The 11,607-nt window shown below is 41.0% G+C and overlaps 1 protein-coding gene across 3 annotated transcripts in view; it reads left to right on the forward strand.

Annotated features, from left to right (window-relative positions):
- CCNYL1 (cyclin Y like 1) overlaps nucleotides 1–8,269 on the forward strand; it is a 51,062-nt gene extending 42,793 nt beyond the window's left edge. For all 3 annotated transcript variants that reach the window (XM_008974269.5, XM_003820812.6, XM_055109025.2), the window contains 2 exons: nucleotides 3,031–3,193; nucleotides 5,687–8,269. In XM_008974269.5, coding sequence (XP_008972517.1) covers nucleotides 3,031–3,193; nucleotides 5,687–5,797 — 274 coding nt within the window. In that variant the 3' untranslated portion in view covers nucleotides 5,798–8,269. The remainder of the gene's footprint in view (nucleotides 1–3,030; nucleotides 3,194–5,686) is intronic.
- Nucleotides 8,270–11,607: the final 3,338 nt, after the last annotated feature.

Raw genomic sequence — 11,607 nt, forward strand, 5'->3', positions numbered from 1 at the left:
ATTCATTCATTTATATTTTTTCATGTGACCAGTAGGGTATAAACAGCCCTTAAAGGGCATATGTCTGGCCTTTGAAATAATTGTTTGGCCACTATTAGGTCTTAGGGCCTCTGGACTATTGAGAAGTTACGTAGCTTCAACCTGAGTCACACATTGTATATTTGCTCTTGCTAGTCTTTCCACATTTTATCTGAAGGTCTGTTTTTACAGAAGCCTTGAGATATGAAGATCCCTGTGCCCCTGACCCCTCCCCATTAGGAGTGTTTTTTGTATTTAGAAATTGGTCTCATGAGTTAGGAAGCTCCAGCGTTCCCCTCAGGCGGTCTGAGAAGCACTGCTGGGGCATCATCCAATGCTCACCACACTCGAGAGGCTCCCTGGGCACTCGGACAACCACAGCACCACTTTGGGGGCCTTGAGTTACCTGTGAGAGTGTAAGGATCCTTGCTGAGTCATGGAGTTCCTCACAGATGGCACCAATATGACCCTGAAACAGCAGCTTCATCAGGGTTCCTTCCAGGCTGGCCTCATGACGGCCGTGAAGGGAAGGGCCTTGGAGCTTGGTAGGCAGGCTGAGCCAGGGAGGCATTTCCAGCAAAGGCTCTCAGGGTGCCCACCAGACAGTGAGAATGGCTTTGTGGGTGGCATTTAGAAAAATATGAAGGAGCACCTCTTGATGATGTTGAGCAGCAGAGGAAGATCAAGGTCATGACAGGCAGTGGCAAGAGTTTGTTTTTATTGCCTTTGCCCATTACTCCGTATGACTGTCATTCAGAATTACCATACCATATATTCACAACTGAAGTGAGGATACTTGTGACTAAAAAGGAACCAGTAATTGTGGTAGCTGTTGAAGTGGCTTCTGGTGAAGTTGACCACTTTACTGTTTACCGAACAGCCCTAGTGATATTGCTGGTAGCCGTTTTAGCAAAGGGTGTGACAGCAAATGAATTTGAAACAAATGGAAGTACTTTTGGAAATTGCAGAAACTAAAATGACTTTGATCACTGCTGTCATCCGTCTGCAAACTGGTTTCTTGAAGGAAGCAAAATTTATTATTATGAACTCTTAGCCCTACCATGATGGCAGCTAAAATGTTCTCAAAACCTGCAACTGAACTGACTGGTGCTCTAGTTCAAGATACAGTATCAGAGAACCCGCAGGGAAATGTGCAGGTTTCTACAGATGTAAGCTTCAGGAGCGGTAGCAGGGGCCAGCTCCAAGAAGACCAGTTCTAAATAGTGCTGTTTGTGTATGCCCAGGGAAGCACCAGGAGCTATGCTACAAACAGGCTGCTTTTGTTTATGATCTTTGGAAAGCATTTCAACAAACTGTTTAATATACATTTGTCTCATCCCCCTGCTGTTGACTATTTGTAGTGGTCTCATTTTGAGTCTAAATTGAAACAATTTTAAATTGGTGTCTATCAGGTTTTTCTTAAAAATTTTCAACAGCTACATGTCCTGTTAGAATATATTTCCCTTTAAAAGAATAAGTTAAACTGAGCAGCTGCTATTCAGACGGTTTGCTGTGCCTGTAAAGGGTATGCTATTCAGCTACCTAGCCATTTAAAAAACAACAAAAAACCTAGAAGATGCATATTCTGTAAGCATAATGCTTTTCTTCGTGATTAAACCTCTATTAATATGTGTGTTAATCCTATGAAGTACTATATTTCTACACAGTTAAAATGTATTAGTGGAAAAAATATAAAAGGGATTGTGAAGTGCATTTATTGCTGTAGTAAATTAAGTCCTGGTTAGCTGATTATCAAAACATTATCTGATTTACATTTCTATAGGCTTATGGACATATGAACAGGAAATTAATTTTGGAAGTAGGTTCAGTTGGGTTTTTAAGCTCAGCAAATGAGAAAACCACATCTCTGCTCATATTAACTGCTCTCCATACAGGAGATCATCAAGCATTTGTTGACTTACCCAGTGGATAAAATATTAAAACTTTGAAACCAAGAAACCAAATATGTTGTTTAGGTATTTATCATTTTTATACAGTTAACTCCTTATAGGGATTACTGTGAAAGTGGTTAAGATTTTCTCTAGTTTTATGTTTATTTGCTTAAGCATTTGGCAAGGGCAGCCGTGTGGTCATGTAGCCGACTACTACTCCCAGCCCTTTCCTCTCCCACTGCATTCAGCTCACTCCTACATTCTGTTCTGACCAGGACGGTAGATACTGAGCACCTCAGGGTTTCATTCCCAACTCAGAAGAAACACTGAGTTTTTAAGTCCAGTGACCTACCATAAGTCATATCATAAAATGGGTTTAGTCTAGCCAAGACATCCATCTTTGATCTTTCTGCCTTCCAAAGTTTAAAGAGTATCCTCACCCTGTCATAGTGACAATTTCTCACCTTCATAATATTAAAGTGAGCAGAAACTTGCATTATGCCCTTTGACATAGCCTCATGCGCTGGGACAGGGGGAGGGGATTCCCTTCCCCTGTAATGTAGCTTGCTTATTTATTTATTTGAGATGAATCCTTGTTGCCTCAAGAGTTTTTCCCCCTCAGAGATAATAGCAGTGGCTCTTGATGGATCCATTTGTTGCCGTGGTGATATGCCTACTCCTTTTGTTGGTGCTTCTCTACTTCAATAAGCCCCTTCCTGTTATCAGCCTGGTGAAAATGTCTGCAAGTTCTTCAGAGCTAATAAACAGCATACATCATTCCTTTCATCTGATCACTATAGTGGGGCCTTGTGAGTGAGCGTGAAGTATGAATTGTACAGCTGCACTAATGGAACTCTGAAGAATGAGGCCCGAGTCAGCAGCACAAGTGCATCAGAGGCCGTAACCTTCAACCTTCATCCCAGTTCCAGAGTGCTGGGATGCAGAAGGGACCACAAGTAACTGTACCTTGTGTGAACATTAGTATGTTAATACAACTGGGTAGCCTATATTTTAAAATAGAGTTTAGAGCCATTCTAGTCTCTTAGAATGATATTTTTGAAGATAGCCCAGTTGACTGACATTGTCCTGTGCTGGTGCTGTTGTGTTCTTCCTCCTCCAGGAATGAAATGGAAAGGCATTTTCTGGAGCTTCTTCAGTTTAATATTAATGTTCCTGCCAGTGTTTATGCCAAATACTACTTTGACCTTCGCTCCTTAGCAGATGACAACAACCTGAATTTTCTATTTGCTCCTCTTAGCAAAGAAAGAGCACAGAACCTAGAGGTAAGGCTATGAAGTCACTAAGTGAGGTTTTCCATCAGCCACCAAAGCCAACATCTGTGACTAAATCATATTAAGTAGTGATTAGGAAAATGGAAAGCTTTAAAATTAACTAACACTGAAGAGCTTATTAGCCCTTTGGCATCAGATTTCCTGTGTCTTTTATGGTTTATACAAGGATGAACATTATTTAAAAATTATACATATTAACTCTTCTGTGACCATAATTCAGAATATTTTAAATCAAATTTAATCTGTTGTTAATGAGGTTTCCTTTTGAACTTCTACCCTTTCACATAACCATACATGAATAATTTTTTTAGCTGGGCACTGTGGCTCATGTCTGTAATCCCAGCACTTTGGGAGGCTGAGGTGGGCAGATCACTTGAGGTCAGGAGTTCAAGACCAGCCTGGCGAACATGGTGAAACCCTGTCCCTACTAAAAATACACACACAGGCCGGGCGTGGTGGCTTACGCCTGTAAGCCCAGCACTTTGGGAGGCCGAGGAGGGCAGATCACCTGAGGTTGGGAGTTCAAGACCAGCCTGACCAACATGGAGAAACCCCGTCTCTACTAAAAATACAAAATTAGCCGGCCGTGGTGGCGCATGCCTGTAATCCCAGCTACTCGGGAGGCTGAGGCAGGAGAATCGCTTGAACCCGGGAGGCAGAGGTTGTGGTGAGCTGAAATCGTGCCATTGTACTCCAGCTGCATCCTATATAGTGAAGGGTATAGGTCTCTTGGTTTTGAGAGCGAAACTCCGTCTCAAAAAAAAAAAAAAAGTACACACACACAAAAATACAGGCATGGGGGTGCATGCCTGTAATCCCAGCTACTTGGGAGGCTGAGGCATGAGCATCGCTTGAACCTGGGAGGCGGAGGTTGCAGTGAGCCAAGATTGCACCGCTGCACTCTAGCCTAGGTGACGGAGTGAGATTGTGTCTCCAAAAAAAAAATTTTTTTCTTTGTGACTGTATTCCTAATTTTATCTACATACATAATTCACTTGCCACTCTTGACTGTCTTACTTATTCTGTTTGCAAATTCATGTCATGGTTTATGTATGACAGTGCCGTCCCATGAGTTTTTTAGACAAAGGATTAGTGGATAAGCCAAGAGACCTATACCCTTCACTATATAGGATGCAGGTGTTTCAAATGCTGGATGTAAGTGCTAGGCATGGTGGCTCACACCTGTAATTCCAGCATTTTGGGAGGCCGAGGCAGGTGGATCACTTGAGATCAGGAGTTCAAGACCAGCCTGACCAACACAGAGAAACTCAGTCTCTACTAAAAATTCAAAAATTAGCCGGGCGTGGTGGCAGACGCCCAGTTACTCAGGAGGCTGAGGCATGAGAATTGCTTGAACCCAGGAGGCGGAGGCTGCAGTGAGCCGAGATCATGCCACTGCACTCCAGCCTGGGCGATAGAGCAAGACCCTGTCTCAAAAAAAAAAAAAAATAATAATGTAGGAAGTACATGGGTTTTTAATAGAAATGGTAACTTTATGGGGCAAAGTAATATTTATGGCTTATGACTCTTGGTGAGTATACAGCAGAATTACAACTGAAATGGACACATATTTTAAACACTTTGTGGTACCTTGGTGGTACTTTAGAATAATATGTATTTCTAGGCTGGGCTCAGTGGCTCATGCCTGAGAGTGGCTCATGCCTCAGAGGCTCATTCCTCCCAGCACTTTGGGAGGCCGAGGCAGGCGGATCACCTGAGGTCAGGAGTTTGAGACCAGCCTGGCCAACATGGTGAAACCCTGTCTCTACTAAAAATACAAAAAATTAGCTGGGTATGGTGGCACATGCCTGTAATCCTAGCTACTTGGGAGGCTGAGGCAGGAGAATCGCTTGAACCTGGGAGATAGAGGTTGCAGTGAGCTGAGATCACTCCAGCCTGGGCAACAAGAGTGAAACTCTGCCTCAAAAAAAAAAAAGAAAAAAATAATAATATGTATTTCTACCATAATTAACATGCATGTGAAGTAACACCTTTTGGCGCGTCAGTCATCAGACCACTCATATGTTCCAGTATAGTCCAGCACACACCTGCCTCATTAAAATGTGCTTTGAGTATATAATAGCTAATAAGGATTGGGTAGAATTTGAATAGCTGAATAAACATTTTTTTGCACAAGTGTACGTTTGTTATATTTAAGGAATAAGTTAACAGATAACAGATGCTATTGCTGTTAGGAGCCTATCACAATACCTGTGATATCTTTGGGAATCCAGCTTTTTAATAATATAATAGATTCCCCTTTGTTCTCTGGGAATCTAACCATAGTCCTTAAAGGATATTACCTTGGTGAACTGTCAGGAAGTAGTGTCCCCAGAACCTGGCAGTGTAAAACTCAGCCAAAGTAGCTGTAACTGTGAACTATCTAAAGGAGTCCACATGTGTGGCTTTCATCAATGGTGCTTTTTCAAAGGTGGGAACCCTTTTTAAAATTGTACCTGTTTTCTATTTGATTGACTTTCCTAGGCTATTTCTAGATTGTGTGAAGACAAAGACTTGTGTAGAGCCGCTATGAGAAGGTCTTTCAGCGCTGATAACTTCATTGGTATTCAGCGCTCTAAAGCCATCCTCTCTTAAAAGGAGAAATGAGGGGTTATAACGTCATGGGACCTTCATCTACAAAGACTGGAGAAATACCACCTTTCCTGCTCAAAAACCAGCAAAATTAGTGTTTTCATCAAAAGGAAAGATCTCAAATTCAAGAGACTCATGGACAACAAGGATTATACTCCACAGGAAAGAATGGGACCTTGTCAATGCAACAAAACACTCTTCTGTCCTTTTTAATGTAAACAGAGTTACAAAAACCACTCCAAAGTGAAGGCTCCCATCCTACACACAGATATTTGCTTACTGTGTGGGCCGATAGCTGTGAACTATGTAAGGTTTTTTAAACAATAGTTTAAATTTTTAGACTTTAAAGACACTAACCATATAACTTTTGTTTCTTCCAGTTTTTCTCCCTCCCCCCGCATTTTGCTGCATATGCCTTTAAAATCAATGCAGTATTACCATTAAAACATGGGACTCTAACTAAAGCCACTTAGGAGCAGACTGCAGCATTGTTAGGTACTGAAGGGTTCTTCCTCCCTACTGTTACCATTGAAGCTGCTAGTCATTGGCAATCATTTTAAACCAAAAAGCTGCTGGATAACATTTGTCATTCATATTCTTTGCAAGCATTACTTTAGCATTTTAGCATGTTTGGGGTCATAAACAGAGGAAGTATCAGTTATTGATATCTACTTCTATTGGAGTCCATGTTGCATTTCTTGTGAACTATAAATGGTGCTTCTCATTTTCTGATAATTTTTCTCTTGCTAAATAAATGTATTAAAAGATATTTTCATAATGCCAACCAACATGGTGGTTCAGTGACGATGAAAAAAGTGAAGCAGTTTTAAGCTTTAATATAGTTTGGGCCCTCCAAGGCACTGCAGCATGAGTATAAATGCTATAAACCTTTAAAAAACATGATTTGAAAGTTTTTTGTTTTGTTTTGTTTGTTTTTAAAGAGCTGGGGGGGTCTTACTGCGTTGTCCAGGCTGGAGTGCAGTGGCTTTTCACAGGTGCAATCATTGTGCACTCACGGCAGCCTAGAACTTCCTGGTCTCAAGCCATCCTCTAGCCTCAGCCACACAAGTAGCTGGGACTACAAGTGCAACTGGCACCTGTCTCCTGAATATTAAGCTTTTAATTTTTTGTTCCGGTCACTCTTGATAGCAGACATTGACTGAAACAAAAAATTAAAAGCTTTATGTTCAAAATTTGCGAAATGAAGCTGGGTGTGGTGGTGCACGCCTATAGTCCCAGCTACTTGGGAGGCTGAGGCTGGAGGATTGCTTGAGGTCAAGTATTGGAGGCTGCAGTGTACCATGATGGTGCCTATAGGAATAGCTACTACACTCCAACCTGGACAACGCTATCAAGACCCCATCTCTTAGAAAAATGCAAAATTAAATGCAAAAGAAATGGGCTGGGCATAGTGATTCATGCCTGTAATCTCAGTACCCTGGGAGGCTGAGGTGGAAGGACTGCTTGAGTGCAGGAGTTCAAGACCAGTCTAGGCAACATAGTGAGACCCTGTCTGTAAAAAAATAATAAAAATAGTTGGATATGGTGGCATGTGTCTGTAGTCCCAGCCACTCTGGAGGCTAAGGTGGGAGGATCAGTAGAGCCCAGGAGGTCAAGGCTGCAGTGGGCCATGATCATGTCACTGCTCTCCAACCTGGGCGACATCCAGACCCTGTCTCAAAGAAAAAAGCAGAAGAAAAATGTTCAGACAAGGTTTTGTAAAGGTTTGTAGCATTTATATTTCTACAAGTATCAAAGCTTAAAATTACACTGAACTTTTGGAATACCTTGTATCTATCTCCATAAAATGCCCTCTTTTTAAAAGTAGTTACCTGCAGAGCTGTGCTCTATATGCTTTGATTACCGAAGTTTCTTTAAAGGAAGATTTTGAAGAGCAGTGTTAATTAACATGTAATAAAAGGAATTGGACCCTAATTATAGAAGGTGATAGGAACAGCTGTTTTATCATCCTACATGCTACCAAGCTGTAGGTGTCCCATTAAGTCCTGCTATTTAAGAAATACTTACATAACCCTTAGGAACTCTTCAGGCTTTAAAAGGCAAGGAGCAAATAATTTTAGGAGACCGATAATGTCACCTAAATTTGAAATACTAAGAGGTTAGTGTTCTCAACTATGTGAAATCTGTTTCTCCTATTTTCTCAAATCTAATCCTAGGAATCTTGCTTATAAACAAAGCATTTCTGGGACAGGAGTACTTCCTCTATTATAGCAATGCTTCACATCATATTGTGCTGCAGTTTCCATCATTTTTAAAGGACAGACATAAATGATAAATAATGGTATACAAATATTACAATCTACCACCTCAAAAAAACAAATATTGTTTATGGAATTCAGAGTTTGGAGATTCAAGTATTGATTGCAGTTTTATTTTGAAAAGAATGCTACAATTTATGTGGTTTTTATTTCTCATGTTTATATTAAAAGCTAATAAACTCTATTTTAATTAAAATATGGCTAGTGTGTTTGTAACACTTCTATCCACATAGTGTTACATCTCTGCCCAGCCTAGTTTTAAGTCAACCCTGATATGTCTTAAAGCATTTTCAAACCAACCATAAGTTGATTTGATCCATGCCTCTAGTTAAGATGTAGTGATCCATTTCTTTTGCATATGCTCTTTTCAACCTGAAGATAATTTATTACACTTAAAATCACTGACCACAATACTTAATGGCATAGTGCATTAGATGGCATCTTGAATAGTTGGTTATCGTGTCTGAGAGGGAAAAGCACATTAGAATATAAAATTAAGCAAAATGTATCAAAGAGAAAGGAATTAAAGGAATAGCGTAGAATTAGAACAAGAGGTATTTGAGGTTTTCAGACAAACAGGAAAGAATGGAAAGACAGGAACTAGAATTTGTGTTGCTGTTGAGAGGATGTCTTAAGCCACATAATTTGACTCTAACGTGCTATTTTCAAGCTTACATTTCAGTTAAAAATATGCCAAGTCACTATTAGGTTTCTTTAGAACTAAGAGTCTAGCCACTGAGCTTTAGCAATTCTCAATAAATCCTGATAGCATTGCAATATTTTCATCCACTTTAATTCTTCTTCATTACCTAAAGTCAAATATTTAAGTAAATGATCACAGGCACGGTGGCTTACGCCTGTAATCCCAGCACTTTGGGAGCCCAAGGTGGGTGGATCACTTGAGGCCAAGAGTTTGAGACCATCCTGGCCAACATGGTGAAACCTCGTCTTTATTGAAATTACAAAAAAGACGGTGCAGTGGCTGACGCCTGTAATCACAACACATGAGGTCGGGAGTCTGGCCAACATGGTAAACCTCGTCTCTATTAAAAAAAAAAAAAAAAAAAAAAAAAAAGCCAGGTGTGGTGATGCACGCCTGTAATCCCAGCTACTCGGGAGGCTGAGGCAGGAGAATCCCTTAACTCTGGAGGCGGAAGTTGCAGTGAGCCAAGATGGCGTCACTGCACTCCAGCCTGGGCGACACTGCAACTCCGGCTCAAAAGAAAGAAAATTAGAAAAACGTTAGCGGGACGTGGTGGCACACGCCTGTAATCCTAGCTACTCAGGAGGCTGAGGCACAAGAATCGCTTGAACCCAGGAGGCAGAGTACAGTGAGCCGCGATTGCACCACTGTACTCCAGCCTGAGCGACAGCATGAGACTGTGTCTCAAAAAAACAAAAACTAACTGATCACTGTGTCTTGATAAGTTGCCGACTAGGATAAAAGATCTGATTTAACTTAGGAAAAAAATCTATCATACATCACTTTATAAGATGGTTTGCACCCTGTGATATGCCAGTTATAAGCAGAAATGCTGACATATTTGGCCAAAGGTTTAAAAGAAAGTTTGGGAGAGGGACATTGGACATGAATCTGTGACTTGAAGAACAAGTTGGTAAAATAAGTATCACTAAGCTGCTCTCTTCCTTTGACTTTTAATTCTAGAAGGCAATACAGCGACTTTGATAAATGGGAAATTGGGTCAGTTGAGGAAAAGAGTATAAATGTCACTGAAAAGCAGGTAGGTTCTCTGACAAATGGGGCATGGAAACTAAGTTGCTAGTGGGGTGGTAACTATGGCATTTTTCTCAAGAGTTCTATACCTACGGAAGATTTGTTCCCTAACATGAGACTTTAAAAAAGGGCTGATTACCTGGACTCAAATTTATTTTCATTTGTAGGTTTTTTTTAACTACTATAATACAGACCCCAATAGAATATTAACTTTGGTATATTGTGAATTGAACTTTCACATCTTCATTACAAGACAGAATACCTGAAACATATTTGATAGGAGTCTGGGGGTGAAGAGTTAAGAAAATGAAAGATATATTTGAACCAAATTGCCATTTTTATAGGCCTTTTGGTTGCCTTTTGGCAATTTCATATGTTTCATCCTAAGATGACCACTTAGGGCTCAGTGTTTCTGGTTAAAGAGAAATTTTATCCTGGCCCTTTATTTTACATTTCCTCTTTATGTAATCCATATGTCTATACATTATTGAAATCCAACAGCACTAAATCCTGGCTTTATAACAGCTCAAGGTTCATTTCTTGGTCTAGTTTTCCTGCATTTCTAAGTATACCTTGATTTTTTTTAAGCCAAAGCCAATTTTAACCAGAAAACAAAATCAGTCTTGATTCTGTGTTCAGGCTCTGCAGTATTTCTGGGAACTAGTTTAGCTACAGTATGCAGGTTAACTAGAATCTTTCATCACCCAGCCTTTCTCCCTAACTACATTTAAGATAGCTATGAAGGACTCTCAAGCAGGCTTTTTTCTTTTTTCTTTTATTTCTTTTCTTTTTCTTTTTTTTTTTTTTTTGAGACGGAGTCTTGCTCTGTCACCCAGGCTGGAAAGCAGTGGCATGATCTCGGCTGACTACAACCTCCACCTCCCGGGTTCAAACGATTCTCCTGCCTCAGCCTCCTGAGTAGCTGGGATTACAGGCATGTGCCACCCTGCCCGGCTAATTTTTGGAGTTTTTTGGGGCTTTTTTTTAGATGGAGTCTCACTCTGTCACCAGGCTGGAGTGCAGTGGCGCGATCTTGGCTCACTGCAACCTCAGTCTCCCAGGTTCAAGCGATTCTCCTGCCTCAGCCTCCCAAGTAGCTGGGATTACAGTCTTGTGCCACCACACCCAGCTAATTTTTGTATTTTTAGTAGAGACGGGGTTTCACCATGTTGGCCAGGATGGTCTCAATCTCTTGACCTGGTGATCTGCCTGCCTCAGCCTCCCAAAGTGCTGGGATTACAGGCATGAGCCACCACACCAGCCTCAAGCAGGCTTACTGAGTATAGTACTACTTGGAAAAGCACTTGACAGCTGGCAGAGAAATCTCCCAGATAAGTGCTAGTTTCTATGCAGAATCTGTAGATTACACCCAGCACCTCTCAACAGATTAAGGATTGTATTACCTTAAAGTCTAATTTCTGCCTACTTACCCATCTGGTGGACCTGGCTGGGGCTGACTGACATTGTGCCAGCAAGCAATACCTAGCAGCCCTTCTTCAGTGAAGCCTGCTCCCCTAGTATACAGGAGCAATCTGTTTGGTTTCTAAGGCAATTTCCATCTAAACTATTTGGCAAGTGGGAGAACGTGCACTTAAATGTGAAATTTTAAGAGTGTTAGTTTGTGGTTTAGGATGTCTAGGGTGCAGGAAGAACAACTAACTATGAAAGTGAAATGGTATAGAAATTAAGAGGAATCCTGAGTCCAATGAAAAAAGGTTAACAGTCTTTAAAAACGGACAGGTTAGCCAGGCGCCGTGGCTCACACCTGTAATCCTAGCACTTTGGGAGGCTGAGGCGGG

The sequence above is a fragment of the Pan paniscus genome, chromosome 13 (assembly GCF_029289425.2).
Source record: "Pan paniscus chromosome 13, NHGRI_mPanPan1-v2.0_pri, whole genome shotgun sequence".
In the NCBI taxonomy this organism is placed as follows: Eukaryota; Metazoa; Chordata; class Mammalia; order Primates; family Hominidae; genus Pan; species Pan paniscus.